This window comes from Musca domestica, unplaced genomic scaffold, assembly GCF_030504385.1.
Source record: "Musca domestica strain aabys unplaced genomic scaffold, Musca_domestica.polishedcontigs.V.1.1 2, whole genome shotgun sequence".
In the NCBI taxonomy this organism is placed as follows: Eukaryota; Metazoa; Arthropoda; class Insecta; order Diptera; family Muscidae; genus Musca; species Musca domestica.
The window spans coordinates 23,660,755-23,677,550 of record NW_026712249.1 but is presented as its reverse complement, the minus strand read 5'-3'; the positions used below and the strand labels follow the sequence as shown (position 1 = coordinate 23,677,550).

The following is a 16,796-nucleotide window of genomic DNA, read 5'->3' as shown; positions in this document are numbered from 1 at the left end:
CACACGAGTAGGCGGTGCAAGAGACGTAATTTAAAACTTGAAATATGATCAAGTTTTTTTTTCAGTTGCATTTCTATTCTAAATGTTGTAGAAGAGAGAAAAAAAAAACAAAAATAAAAAAAGATATTTCGTTTTGAGTCAGAGGTGGAAAACGTAGATTAAACACGTATTCTAAAACAAATCAGTTTTGGAGTTTCTAGGGCATTAATCTGTACAGGGAGAGAAAAAAAACAAGTAAAAAACTGTATGTTCGGCCGGACCGAACTTTGAATACCCTCCACCATTTCGAACGAATTTGGTAATTTTCAAAAACAGTAAAATCCGTTAAAAATTCAGTTAAAATCTTAAAAACACCGAATGTAGCTGTTATATTAGGGCCTATATGACGTGGACCTACATAAGAATTGTTTGTCATAAGCCATTACAATATTCAAATTCGAAACTTGAAATAAACGGTGAATAATGTAGCTAAAATCATTAAAATATCGTATATAGGGAGGTACCGTTATATCGGAGCTGTACGAAGACCTAGACCAGCATAGTCAATTTTCTGTCACAAGCTGTAGCATCCATTACGAACTTCAAATACGACATCTCAAACAATTTCGGTTCGTATTGTATCAAAACTCGTCAAAATACCGAATATAGGGAGCTACCGTTATATGGGGCCTATACGAAGACCTGGACCAGCATAGACAATTTTCTGTCATAGGCTGTAGTATCTATTACAAACTTCAAATACCAAAAATTCCAGTGAATAATGTCGCTAAAATCATCAAAATATCGAATATCGGGAGGTACTGCTATATGGGGGCTATACGAGACGTGGACCTGCACGAACAATTTTCTGTCATAGGCTGTAGCATCCACTTCGAACTTCAAATACCGAATTTGAAACAATTCCAGTGAATAATGTCGCTAAAATCATCAAAATATCGAATATCGGGAGGTACCGTAGTATGGGAGCTATATGAAGACGTGGACCTGCATAGACAATTCTCTGTCTTAGGCTGTAGTATCCATTACGAACTTCAAATACCAAATTTGAAACAATTCCGGTGAATAATGTCGCTAAAATCATCAAAATACCGAATATCGGGAGGTACCGTTATATGGGGGCTATACGAAGACGTGAACCTGCACAGACAATTTTCTATCTTAGGCTGTAGTATCCATTACGAACTTCAAATACCAAATTTGAAACAATTCCGGTGAATAATGTCGCTAAAATCATGAAAATAGCGAACATCGGGAGGTTCCGTTATATGGGGGCTATACCAAAACGTGGACCTACATGACCCATTTTCAATACCAAAAGTCCTGCAGACATAACATACATTTGAGTAAAAGTTTATCAATCTACTTCAATTCGTTCGGAAGCTAGAGTGATTTCCACAGACGAACAGACGGATAGATGGACGGACATCGTTAAATCGACATAGAATTTTATGCTGATCAAGAATATATATACTTTGTGGGGTCTAAAATGTATATTTCGAGGTGTTACAAACGGAATGACAAGCTGTATATACCCCCCATACTATGGTGGAGGGTATAAAAATGCAACAAAGACCAACCAAGATCTGGTGTGAATATGGAATATATCGGTTAACTTCTTGGGGTACCTCCCCCACAATGGATCAAAGATTTGTATAACCAAACCGATTATAAAATCAGAAGTAAACATCCGGTTCTCTTCATATTTCACAGATCCCATTATTTCTACTAACACGAGATCTGTTGTAAAATTGGGATATATCGGCCCATCCCTTCTGGTACTTCCCCCACAAAAGGGTCAAAATGTTAAATGTCCATGAAGCTCATAAAACGCGAAATTAACACCCGATTCTATTCCGACTTGATATATCTCAATATTTTCATCAACACTACATCTGTAGAGATCGTGTTGAGATAGAGCTAGAGATTGGGTTCAAGATTTTGAAAAACAAAACTCTCAAAGAAATTAAAATTTCACACACACAAACATTTTGGATAACACAAGATCTTTTGTGAAGATGATATATATCAGCGAACCCCTTTCTGGTACCAATTTTCAATACTTTTATCTGTCATAACTTGCGAAACAAGTCAGAGATTCTTTACAACTGCTATATCTAAATATTCCAAGAAACCTCAGATAAATATGGAATTTTTAATTGCGCATAAAATTGAATATAAATCTTCGATTTTCCTGTAATTCTGCCCATACCAATATTTTTATCTGTATTAGATGAAGTGTGGAAATGGAATACTTCCATCCACTATATTTGGTACACCATGGACATTTTTTTTTTGTCCTGAGATAGTTTGCGCACCGAACATTTGTTGGAATCGTATTATGCCGTCACAGGAACTCGATTGCCTTTCCTTCAATTTCAATTTTTTTCAATATATATATCATTACCAGTGACTCATGGTGTGTAATATTTATTTAAAGAGTTTATTTGTTTTTTGTTATTTAATTTTATTTTTTTATTTATAACAGGTGGTGTTGTGGTGTAATGAAAAAAATAAAAACATTTTTTGTGGTATTACCTTTTTCCTCCCGGTATGCGGAAACCACACTTGTATATCTTCGCAAACAACAATTCATGAGGCTGTTAAAAAAACGTCACTGTTCACTGACCAACACTCAAAACATTAATTAAAACGGGGATTCATACAAAAAAAAAAAGAAACCAAAAACGTAAATTGATATTTCAGAGAAATGATTCCCAATTAATCACTGTCACGGGAATGGAATATTTTCGAAAATATTAAATGGCCGTTTTGTATCACAAATAAACAAATAAGGCGACAAAAAAAAAAACAGAAAAAGTCTAAATAAAATTGAAGTTATTTGTGAAGATAGAAAGCGTTTCTAAACATGGTTATTTCGAATGTAGGGAGGTACTACAAAATAAACCAGAAGAAGATTTATAAACTTTAAATCGGAATCGATTATGTTTTGCACAAGTCGGATGATTCGGATAGGTCGCATAGGTAATATATTATATTGGGTGATAAAGTCTTAAATTCACAAAATATCTCATGAAAATTTTCTACGCACTGGACAACAAAATGCATATCTGAAAAATAATTTAACTCACAAGTTGAAATGCGGACAAAATATTCCTTCTACGAACTAGACTGGTTTATCGAATGTATATGTGGATAATCTTCAATGGGAAACCTTAAAACAGAAGCTTTTCTTACTCTGAGAACAAGAAGCTAAATATTTTACAATTTCCACCAAAAAAAGGACGATATGTGGGCCTAACATCAATACGAAGTCCAATATCGATCGAGGGATGAGTTCTCATCCCATGAGAACTTAGATTAGAGCCAAATCGATAACAAATTATTTCGGCAATATTTTTAATAGAGAAAATTCCGCTGTACCACGTTATAAGATACTAGCAAGTGTCCATGACATTGTCGGGGAAAAGTCCACCTTGAAATTTTAGATTTGTGCCAACAGTTTGTGTTAGCTCAATAAACCCACATCCAATTTTTCTGTACAAAATTATTTCAACATCAGAACATCAGAAATCAACAGTGATTTCAATATCAAATTTCAGAATTTCAACTCTATCATTTCCCCAATATTAAATTTAGTCGTATTTATAGCCAAATCCATTTACATATCTCAACCCCAGAAATCAACAGTGATCCAAATTAATACCATTTTTATCAAATTTCAGGACTTCAGCTATATTTTTTCACCCAGTACCAGATTTAGTAAATTACAGTACGCATACCCCCTACCAGCTCCTTCTCTCAATCATTTCAGCTCTATTTCTTCTCACAATATCAAATTTAGTACTATTTTATACTTTTCGTACAATTATGGTACCCATTTCCAAAATCGCCTTCATATTTTAACCAAAGACACCAATAGTGACAGTTATATCAAATTTCAGGATTTTAGCTCTTTTTCTTCACACAATACCAAAATATATACAATTTAGAACTATTCGTACAATTATAGTACACATTTCCCCAACCCGCTCAATATTTCAATCTAATATACCAAAAGAGACCTCAATATCAATTTCTTGGATTCCAGCTATATCCCTCCACCCTGTACCTAATTTTGTACCACTTAGTACTTTTCGTACAATGATAGTAAACATTTTCAAAATCCAACTGCAAACTCATTCATATCAAACTTCAGGATTCAACCCAGCACCAAATTTAGTAATATTTCATAGTTTTCGTACAATTACAGAACACATTTTCAAAACAACCTCCAAATATCAATTTCAGATACTAACAGCAGGCCTCCAGCAGGATTCCAGCCCTATTCCTTCACCCAGTACCAAATATTGTACCCTTCAGTACTTTTTCTACAGTTATAGTATACATTTCTGAAACCACCTCCATATGCTCCGGCTACATATGAACAGCAACCCTAATATCAAATTTCAATTGTCAAGCACTCTCTGTTCGTTCAATACCAAATTGTACAAAATATAGTACTACTTTGTATTCTTCGTGCACTTGTGGTACACATTTCCAAAACAAACTCATTTTCTCAAACTGCCACGAACAAGGACCCCAATGTAAAATTTAAAAATTCCAGTTTTATCCGTTCGCCCTAAACCAAACTGTTCTGAATTTAGTACCATTTAAGTACAGTTCCCTCACTTATTACACATTTCCAGAACCACCTTCATATATTAAACTTATCTTCCAACCTTGGTTCTCATACCAAATTTCAAGTTTTTAGATCTGTCCGTTCACATAATGCCAAATGGTACCATTTTAGAAGTTTCGTAACACTTTAAAATTTTCGTAACCTTAAGATATTTATTTCCAAAAACCCTTTGATAATGCTATCCTACACTCCATCAGCGACTCTCATTCAAAATGTGTACCAAATATGGTACTATTTAGCACACATAAGTTCAAATTACCAAAGCTTCCTACATACCCCAAACCCACACTCCCACAGCAATGCAAATTCCAAATTTTAGGATTCCACCGCTGTTGGTTCGCCCTAATTATTTTTATTTCGTACATATAAGTACAAATTTCCAAAACTACCTGAATATTACATTCCTTCACGCCGACAGCAATCTTATTTCCAATTTTCAGAATAACAACACAATTGGTTATCCCAAATCCAAATTGTGCAAAATTCGGTACTATTTAGAACACTTAAATAGAAATATTCATGACTACCTACATCATACAATCCAATAGAAATCTTATTTCCAAATTTTCAGAATTCCAACCCCGTACTTAAATTTAGTACAATTTCTAAAACATGCTCAGTACTAGAAAGCAATAGTAATTTTTTCCTTCTAAATTTCAAAATTCCAGCTTTATCGGTTCGCCCAAATCGAAATTGTACCAAATTCAATACCATTTAGTACTTTTCGTGCACATAAGTATACATTTCGACAACTTCCTCCATATCCCAAACCTACACTTCGCCAGTAATATTAATTTCAAGTTTCCGAATTCTACCTCCTTCCGTTCCTCCAAATACAATTTTTGTACTTAATTTAGTACCGTTTAGTGCTTTTCGTATACATGAGTACACCTTTCCAAAATTACTTCCTTACATCGACTCTACTCCTCAACCTTGATTCCCATTTCAAATTTTTTAACTCAAACCGTTATGTAATGGTACCAAATGTAGTACGATGTAGTACTTCTCGTACGCTTATTGTGCCAATTTCCAAAAACCCTTTGGCAATCTATTTTACACTCCATCAGTGACCCTCATTCCAAATTTAAGAGTTCTAGCTCTTCTGCTTCCTTAAATACAAAGGGTAACTTTTTTATACTATTCGTACCGTTCTAGTACGAATTTCTAAAAACCCAGAAATTCCGACCGAGAGTGAAACTCACCCAAAATTTCAAATAACAAACTTCTGGTACAAATTTATTGTAATTTGCAACGCAACTGAAGTCATTGCAGAACTTCGAGTTTCGAACTCTAAGTGCACCAAATTTCAGTTAAGAAAAGAAAATACAACGTTAAGTTCGGTTGGACTGAATTTGTTTACTCTCCACCAAGTGAAAACTTGTCTTTTGGGCAAATCGCCTTTATCCAAAAATCCTGGGGTAGATATGGCCTGAAATATTACATATTAATACTACATCTTCAATATACCGGAAATCTGGAGATTTTCTGACGAGAGTTCAATAGACGGACGGACTGACTGGAAAGGATATATCTATACAGGTAGGCCTGAAGGTCCATCAAAAGACATTTGAGTCTTTTATGAGAAGACCTAGTGGTCTTCAATATACCGTAAATCTGGAGATTTTCTATCGAGATTTTAACAGGAGAAAAGACTGACTGGAAAGGATATATTTATACAGGTAGGCCTGAAGGTCTATGAGTCTTTTATGAGAAGACCTTATAGTCTTGAGGAGGAAATGCGATATTCTATAAGACAACTTTAAGACCTTTTATGAGGAGAACCTAGGGTCTTCTATGAGGAGAATCTAGGGTCTTCTATGAGGAGAACCTGGGGTCTTCTATGGGGAGAGCCTGGGGTCTTCTATGAGGAGAACCTGGGGCCTTCTATGAGGAGAGTCTGGGGTCTTCTATGAGAAGGCCCTAGGGGTTTACTGTGAGAAGACCTTCAAACCTTCTATGAGAATATTTTCGAGTCCTATATGAGAAGATCTTTGAGTCTTCTACGAGGAGACCTTCGGGACGTCCATGAAAAGACGTTGGAGTCTGCCTTGAGAAGACCTTCACGTCTTCTTTGAGGAGACCTTAAGGTGTTCTATGTGAAAACCTAGTGGTCTTATATGAGGATACCTTGGGGTATTCTATAAGAAGACCTACAGATCTTTTATGTGAAGACCCTGGGCCTTCTGTGAGGAGATCCTGAGGTCTTCTATAAGAACCCTTCGGGTTTTTTAGATGATGACTTAGAACACTTCTATGAGAAAACCTTTAAGTCTTCTATGAGAAGGCCATCTAGTCTTTTACCTCACCTTGTGTATTTTAGAGGTATCTTGCGTACAGGTTTGCCCATATTCGACGGACCCATCTGGAAACGCCATAACTTTTGACAGAGATGTCACATCGCTTAATGACATACCGCGTTTGAAGCGTCAGTCCAAGCAGATTTTTACCATGAACCAATACACGCCACGCGAGCGCTCCGAAATAGTTGAAACTTACATTCAACAGAAGAAGTCAATTGTGAAAAAACTGTGAGAAGTGCGCCTTCTAAGAACACCATTAAGCGTTTATACGAAAAATTTTCAACTGGTAAGGCTCTTTCTAATCCGAAGAGGCCATATGATTTGCATTTGTTCCCGTACAAAATTCAATTGACGCAAAGAATGTAGCCTGCAGACAAGCCTCGTCGATTGGAATGGGCCCAAAGGTCCGTCGAATATGGGCAACCCTGTACTTCATCAACATAACTTGGGTCAATTAAAAAAAACATCTGCCCCTCTTTTCAATTCGATTCACTTAATTCTAATTTTCATTTCAAATTCCATTCTTATTTTGAGATTTTTGTTTTTTTTTATGTTTTATTGATCTGCAATTTACAAGATTCATGAACTGGTTGGTGGTGAACGCACCAAGCTGTAAAGGTCAACAACTTACAGACTTTGACCTCTATTCTATTGGAAATAAAAACGACAAAAATTGCTTTGGTTCAGTGGCAGCAGCGGCGGCAGCAGCAGCAGTCAACGATTAGAGCAGTAGCAGTCCAAAAAAAAAAAAACAATCAGACCAATATAAACAAAACAAACTGGTATTTGAATTCATGATTTTGGGTTAGAGTAAGGGAGGGATGGAGAGTGGGGACACGGCCGAAGGCAAGCAATGCAAGTTCAATATTGAAAATAAACACAGCATTTAAATTATTCATGTTTTATATTTTTTCAAAATGCAGGGCAGAACCTGAAATTAATTTTGATATTTGATATTGACTTATGATGATTTATCTCCTTTCCTTCTCTCTCTCTCTCTCTCTTCCATTACAGATTTGCTTTAGAGAAAATATTAGATCTCTTTGCATTTGTCTATAGCTGAAACTGCAGCACAATGCTGCTACTGTACTTACCTGAAACGTCAACATTTCGCAAGCGAACTCACGAACCACCTCCTGCAATCAATTTCGAAAATTCTAAACGCAATTATTTTCCGTTCAAATATCCTTCCCAACATGGCATAACAATGTGAAAAACGGAAAACTTTTCCCTCGTAAACAATTTGATTTCTTTTAACCAAAAACCAAAACTAAGAAAAGCGGAAACTTTTCCCCCGCGGACAACAAAATCAACGAAGGTTAACGTTACAGGAAAATTTACACTGCATTTATGTTCCTGTTCTTGGCAGAATTTCGGAAGCATTATTGATCCAGTAAAACGTCATTTTAAAGAAGTTGAGGAGGAGGGCGAGGAGGAAATTTCATTCATTGATGCATGGTAGCTGTTCATGAACCATAACTAACAAAATGCCAGAGGTAAGTTGACAAGTAGTTTAACATGGCAAACAATAGAAAGGAAGGCGAACCATGAAACATTTTTTTCTAAATAATTTTTTTAAGTATGTTCAAGAAAATGAAAATCTGAGAAAAACAAAATAAAAATAACAGGTAGAATTCAGCAGAATCTGAAAATAGAGCTAAAAATAGAAGACAAGTGTAACGTCGTTTTGAAAGTCTATTTCGCAAAGTAGCCTTAATAGAGGAGGAAATATACCCCCTCTTTTATATATATATATTTTTATACCCTCCACCTTGGAAAGGAGGGTATATTAACTTTGTCATTCCGTTTGTAACATCCTTAAATATTCGTCGTAGACCCCATAAAGTATATATATTCATAATCAGCATAAAATTCTAAGTCGATTTAACGATGTCCGTCTGTCTGTCTGTCTGTCTGTCTGTCTGTCTGTCTGTCTGTCCGTCTGTCTGTCTGTCTGTCTGTCCGTCTGTCTGTCTGTCTGTTGAAATCACGATACAGCCCACATTATTTGACGTAGAGCGCCAAAATTTAGCAGAGCAATTGGTATTGTGTCTAGGATGGTTGGTATTGAAAATGAGATATATCGGTCCACGTTCTGGTATTGTCCCCATATAACGGTACCTCCCGATATTCGGTATTTTGATGATTTATGCCACATTATTTAACGGATTTGTCTGAAAATTGGTATTTGTAGGTCATAACAGATCCCTGTATGTGTGGCAAAACATAGCATATATAGGTCCACGTTTTGGTATAGCCTTCATATAATGGTACCTCCCGATATTCGATATTTTGATTATTTTTGCCACAGTTTTTAACGGATTTGTCTAAAAATTGGTATTTGTTGGTCATAATGAGTTCCAGCTCCGGTGGCGAAACATTGCATGTATGGGTCCATGATTTGGTATAGCCCCCATATAACGGTACCTCCCGATATTCGGTATTTTGATGGTTTTTGCAACATTTTTTCACTGATTTGTGTAAAAATTGGTATTTGTGAGTCATAATGGGTCCCAGTTCGTGTGGCGAGTCATTGTAGTTATAGGTCCACGTTTTGGTATAGCCCCCATATAACGGTACCTCCCGATATTCGGTAATTTGATGATTTTTGCCCCTTTTTTTCACGTATTTGTCTGAAAATTGGTATTTGTAGGTCATAATGGGTTCTAGCTCCGTTGGCGGAACCTTGCATGTGTAGGTCCACGATTTGGTAGAGCCCCCATATAACGGTACCTCCCGATATTCGGCATTTTAATGGTTTTTGCCACATTTCTTCTAATGTTTCCTTTACCCTAAGGTGGAGGGTATTAAAAGTTTGGCCCGGCCGAACTTAATGTTTTTTTACTTGTTTTTTTTTTTTGAAATGTTCGGATTAAGTTTCCTTGGGGTTCGTTGATTTTAAGTCTATAGTCTCTTCCGCAATATTGCAGAAAAAACACTAGGATTATTTTAGTTTAACATTCGAATTCTCAGCGAGTCAACGAAGGGGTCTTTTTGTCCTTTTTTTGAAAATATGGGTTGGAAAGTCCCTTTAAACCGGATCGTAGCAAGTCAAAATATTCTACAAAATTATTTGACACAAAATTCTACCATATGTCCTAGAAGATATCGATAGTCCTAATCTTGCCTAAACGCCAGGAATTCATGTACTATATTAACAAGTACAATAGTATCAGTCGGTTTTGACGACTGTTATGAACGTGGCAGATTTGGACTATATCGACTACTTCTTGTACTTTAAATGAGATATGTGCACCTTTTCAGAAAATGGAAATATGCGTCAGGTAACAGATATAGCGGACCAAAGTATTCCATTTTCACACTTTATTTAATACAGATAAAATGCATCATCCAAGTCTGAATAGAATCGGATGTTAATTTTGCGTTTTATGAGCTTCATGGATACTCTAAATTTTCTTTCTGTGCAAAAAATAATAGATACCAGAAGGAGTGGACCGATATTGCCCATTTCCGAACTCGATCTAAGTTTGACAAAAATATTACGATGTATCAAGTTTGAAACAAATCGGATACTCCCTTCAAGAGTTATCGTTCGCACTAGCCAGACAGACAAGCGGACGGACGAACATCGTTAAATCGACTCCAACTGTTATTTCGACTAGGCATGTTTTGTATCAAATGATATATACCCTCTCTAGCCTTATGGCTGAGGGTATAAAAACACTTTTAAGACTTAAAGCCGCACCTTGAGTCAGTTTGTAAAAAATTTTCCAACAAAACATCATTTTAGAGGGATGACGTCAAAAGCAAAATTATTCTTCATCAAATTTTATTATAAGTTACCAAAGATAAGAAATGCCTATTTCCACTATTTAACAAAAAAAAAAATCCATAAATTATTCCAAAAAAGCCCGAAAATATTCCCCGATCCTTTTGATCAATTTTTTTGGCCTTTTTGCGAGTTGAGGCATAAAAGTAACATAAAAATTCATTTTGAGCAGAAAGTCATTAAGGAAAAAAATCTAGACAACATTTCACTTGTTCTTGCGGGACTGGGTCGATATATCCCATCTTTACATCAGATCTTGTGTTAGTAGAAATAATAGGATGTGTGAAATATTAAAAGAACCGGATGCTTATTTCGGATTTTATGATCGTTTTTGTTATTTAAGTATTTGATGCTTTGTGGGAGAGGTACCTATATCTACCATCTTTATAACACATCTTGTTTTGATAGAAACAATGAGATCTACCACATCTGAATGGAATCGGATGTTAATTTCGCGTTTTATGAGCTTCATGGTTATTCAAAATATTAACTCTTTGTTGGGTAGGGACCAGAAGGAGTAAACCCATATTGCCCATCTTCACACCAGACCTTGGGTTAGTAAAAATATTGTGATATGTGTAATTTGAAGGCAATCGTTTTCTTAAAACCCATTTTATAAAAATTATAATTATTCAAAATTGCCCCCTCTGTGGAGGAGGTATTTGATAGAGTGGACCGATATTGTCCATTTTCGCACATGACCTAGCACTGATGTAAATATTAGGATAAGAAAAATTGGAGCAATATCGGCGTATCCTTTCTCTTTCGTTTTTCATCCTTAAAATATGTTTTTGACATTTGTTAATTACTGGCGTCTAGGTAAAATTTAGATTTTTGATGTCTTCTAGGATCTACAGCAGAATTTTATGACAAATAAATTTTTAGAATATTTTGACTTGTTGCGCCCTTGAGGATTAAATATTGTGAACGCAGATCATTTCAGATTTATTGAAGAAATTTATCATAATAGATTCTGATGGCAAGCGCACATTTTGAAAAAAATACCCAATTTAAAGTCTCATTTACGATTTGACCACAATTACCGAGTTCTGACTTAGGCTGAAATTATTTGGTCTGTGTTTTAGGATTAGTTTGAATTTTAAGAAAAATGATTTGTTTTTCTTCAGTACCTTCTTTGTAACAAGTTATGGAAATGTATGAAGTAAAAAATTAGAAAAAAACAAGTAAGCAAAGGCTACAGTCGAGCGGGGTCGACCGTTGAATACCCTACAACACTATAATAAACCATACAGTTTATATAGGCGAGATACTCGAAATAATTCCACAAGATATTGTGACAAATTATAAAAGAAAACCATCAGGATTCGTTCTCTAATTTTCGAATAATAGCAACTTAAACTAATTTGACCAATGGTCTTCCTAGATCTGGAACCAATATTTCCCAAAGTCCTATAATTTCTTAGAAGTGGCAAAAGATTAACATTTATTATTGGTTTTTGACTGAAACGCATCTATATGAGATACATACATTTGACTATATTCTTCAACGAAATCAGCGTAAACGAAATAGTCGGAAGTGCGTCTTTCCTGTACTTGTGAATTCTCCAAAAAGTCACTGGGATGGACATTTTCGTATTTTGTCTACAAAAGTTGGCAAACTCCTTCACACATTGAATATTTTTGGATGGCCATCCAAAACTGCTTGGCTTTTGCAATGTGCGGTAACCCCCATTCAAATGTGCGTGAGAATCGGGCGATAATTACGACCTGCCGACAATTTTGCAGTTTTTGGTCCATTTCAACCCCTAAATATATGACGATCATCTCCAAAAAGAGTAGGCTTCTATTCTGACCCTCATCTTATCCCCATGCAAAATTTCGTAAAGATCGGGCCATAAATGCGATCTGTATATGATATCCTGATATCCTAACTACTTAGTTTTGTTAGCTGTAGAAATATTACCAAATGTTTAATTCAAAATAAAAATATGCCAAAAATATGACAAAATTGAAAAAATATGAGAAAATTTTACAAAATCAATATTTTCATCTCTAGATAGATATTTTTATGCGATTTTTTTTTAGACGTTTTTTCTTTCCTGCCAAGAGGCCATTCTGAATTAATGAGAACTGTCGAAATCAGTTCAGCCGTTCTCGACATATAAGAGATTTTTCAAGCATATCTTCTTTGATAGACATATATATCGCACATATTTTGCTATATATCCGATTTTTTGGATGTTAACATCAGTGTAAAGATCAGAAGTAACCTTGTCATGGCTTCGTGATTTCGCCGGGATTTAAAATAATCGCGGTTTAATGAAAATTATTGAATTTTTTCATCACAAAAGATATGGTCTATTTTACCCGCTAAATATTATCCGATGACCACCCAAATTGGTAGGCTTCTTCCCCGCCCTAAACTCTATCTACATGCGAAATTTCGCGTCGATTGGTCTATAATTGCGACCTGTATAGCTACTGCAAAATCCGACATTTTTTCAGTATTTGGTCCATTTCAACCTCTAAACATTTGGCGATCATCTCCAAAAGCAATAGGGTTCTATTCTGGTCCAAGCCCCACCTACATTCTAAATTTCGTGAAGATCGGGCCATAATTGCGACCTGTAGAGTGATTACAAATTAACATGGACAGACGGACAGACGGACAGACGGACAGACGGACAGACGGACGGACGGACATACATAGCTAGATCGACTCAGCTCGGCGAGCTAGGAAGATCCATATATACTTTCCTATGTGGGAAATCAATATTTCGAGGTGTTACATAATTTTTGGCCCAATCAAACTTATAATACCCCCAACACATAGTGTTGTAGGGTATAAAAAAAACACAAACAACAAAATAATGAACTTGCTTCAAAAAAAAAAAAAAAAAAAAAAAAAAAAAACAGAGAAAACAATGTCTCTCTGCCATTTCTCTTTAAATGGATTTAATTTTTGTTAACAATAGTTTGTGCCCCTGACATTGATAACCATTGAGGCGTTAACGAACAATTGATGATAGGAAACTATTTGTTTCGTCGTTCGACATAATTGATTGATTGATTTTGTATTAATTTTATTCATTGTTTCTGTTGTTGTTATCGTTGTTGTAATTTGTGTAAAACATAACAAATAACATTGCTATTGCCCACAGACATGCCATAAGGGAACTCCCAAAACCGGAGCGCGGGTAAACAGCAATGAATAAAAAAATAACAAAATGAGACACACACACGCACACACAACAAAAGCCTGAGAAAGAAATGACGGTTCAATGAACCAAAACGTAATGAAAAGAAAACTGAAAAATTAAATGTCAAAATCATCATTAGTGCTGGGTATGAGAGGAATTGGAAAACAAATTACTCCATATATTTGGTTTTTTTTAAAGTTACAAATATTTGAAATATCTATGCAGTTTTGAAAGGTGATTGGGGTTTTGCAGGAGGGGTCATGCGATTGTTTTCAAAAATTATAAAGAACTAAAAAATTGGACCTAAGGCAACAAAATTAATCAAAAACCAATAAGGAAAACTCAATAGTCGGTCGGGGCCGACTATATGATACCCTACACCACTATGTGTATTTGGTAGAGCTCTCGTAAAAGAAAGGTTTATATTGGGCACTTCTGAGATCTATGAGATATCTGGTACAAAATATGATTATGGTAGAGTGCATATTCCGAAAGTTGGAGATTTAAACACCAAATTATATGAAACATATATATGGAGCTAAAGCTATATCTGAACCGAATTTCACCAAGTTTTAAATATTAAATTCCAGAATGAATTCGCTCGGAAGTGCAACTTTTCACCCGCTATGGGCTGAAATTGGGCATTTGGTGCACAAGAAACCTAAAATCGGACGAAGATATATAGGGGAGCTATATTCAAATCTGAACCGATCTTCATAAAATTTGAATCATGTATTGCTGGGCTGAATCTAATATCTGGTACTAAGTATCATTTTTGTGGGGTGTATATTACGAATGTGAGGGACTTAAACACTAAATCGGACGAAACATATATATGGGAGCTATAGCTATTTCTGAACCGATTTCCACCAAATTTAATGTATATATTTCTATCTAGAATTCGGTCGGAAGTGCCAAAATTCATACCATTTGGACTGATATTAGCTACATGGTGCACAAGAAACCTAAAATCGGAAGATATATATGGGAGCTATATTCAAATCTGAACCGAACTTGATAAAAGTTCATCTATGAACTGCTAGGCTGTATCTGATATCTGGTGCTAAATATCAGTCTTGTGGAATGCATAAAGCGAGTGTAAGGGACTTAAACACCAAAATCGGATGAAACATATATATTTGAGCTATAGCTATATCTGAACCGATTTTCACCAAATTTGAAGCGCATGCTTGTAGGCTGAATTCGGTCATATTTAGCAAAATTCACACCATTTGGACTGATATCAGCCATTTGGTGCACAAGAAACCTAAAATCGGATAAGAATATATATGGGAGCTATATCTAAATTTGGACCGATTTTCACCAATTTCAATAGGGTTCGTCCTTAAACCAAACAAATGTTATTTAGAAAATTTCATCTCAATCGAACAATAAATGTGACCTGCCACATTTACAAGGCAACCTATAAATCCAATCCCAAATAACAAGAGAGACATCAATATCATATATTGGGATTCCAGCTTTATCCCTCCACCCATTACCCAATTTGGTACCATTTAGTACTTTTCGAACAATTATAATACACATTTTCAAAACCTCCTTCATATTTTAACCATAGATATTAGCAGTGACATTCAAATCAAATTTCAGGATTCAGCTCTACTCCTTCAGGCAATACCGAATTTAATACTATTAAGTACTTTTCGAACAATTATAGTACATATTTCCAAAACTTTCTCCGCATACAATCGCAGATACCAACAGAGACCTCAATAGTAAATATCACGATCCCAGCCCTATCCCTCATCCAATACCAAATTTTATTTCCATTTAGTATTTTTCGTACAACTCTGAAAGACAGATACCATCAGTAATCTAAATATTAAATTTCAGAATTATATCTCTATCCCTACACCAAATGCCAAATTTAGTACCATGTAGTTCTGTTCGTTCAGTTAAAGTACATATTTTCACAAAAATATATCCATATCTCAATCTCAGATACCAACAGTGTCTTTAATATCAAACGTCAGAATTTCAGCTCTGTATTTTCTCCCATTACAAAATAAAGTACCATTTAATACAAGCATATTTCAAACCAGGCCTTCTCTCAACCACAGACACCAACAATGACATCCATATCAAATTTCAGGCTTCCAGATCTATCCCCTCACCCAGAATCCCATTTAGTACCGCTCAGTACTTTTCGAAAAATTATAGTTCACTTTTCCAAAACTACCTCCATTTCTCAATTCCAGATATCAACAGTGGCATCCATATCAAATATCAGGATTCCAGATCAATCCCCTCACTCAATACCAAATTTAGTACCACTTTGGGACGCATTCCCAAACCAGCGCCAAAACTCAAACACACATATACATATTTTCGAAACCAACTCCATATGTCCAGGCTACACGTGAATAACCACCCTAACATCAAAAATTCAGATTTCAACAGTATCCCTTCACCTAAAGTCCAATCAAGTACCACTTTGTACATTTGGAACATTTATAGTACACATTTCCAAAACCACATCCATATCTTAAACACTGTCAGAATCAGTAACATTTATATTAAATTGCAGGATTTCAACTCTATTCTTCCACCCAATACTAAGTTGAGTACTAATTAGTATTTTTCATACAATTATAGTACGCATTTTCAAAACCACCTCCATGTGTCCAGACTACACCTGGAGAGCGATCTTAATACCAAATTTCAGATTTCGGTTCACCTAATACCAAACTGTACCAAATATTGTACTATTTAGTACTATTTCGTGCACTTGTAGTACACATATCTAAAACCACATTTTTATTACAAACCTAGCACCAAAGGAGATTCCTATTCTAACACTTCAAATTACCAATTTTTTCCATATAGCCAAAATGGAATTGTACCAATTTTAGTACCATTTTGTACAGTTCTCCTTATATCTACCC

At 35.4% G+C, this 16,796-nt stretch overlaps 1 protein-coding gene across 1 annotated transcript in view; it reads left to right on the top strand.

Moving 5' to 3' along the window:
* The window catches only part of LOC101898652 (adenylate cyclase type 9), a 306,555-nt gene that overhangs the window by 91,656 nt on the left and 198,103 nt on the right, over positions 1–16,796 (top strand). The window contains exon 3 of the mRNA XM_059122004.1: positions 7,954–8,435. Within this exon, the coding sequence (XP_058977987.1) occupies positions 8,427–8,435 (9 nt within the window). The 5' untranslated portion in view covers positions 7,954–8,426. The remainder of the gene's footprint in view (positions 1–7,953; positions 8,436–16,796) is intronic.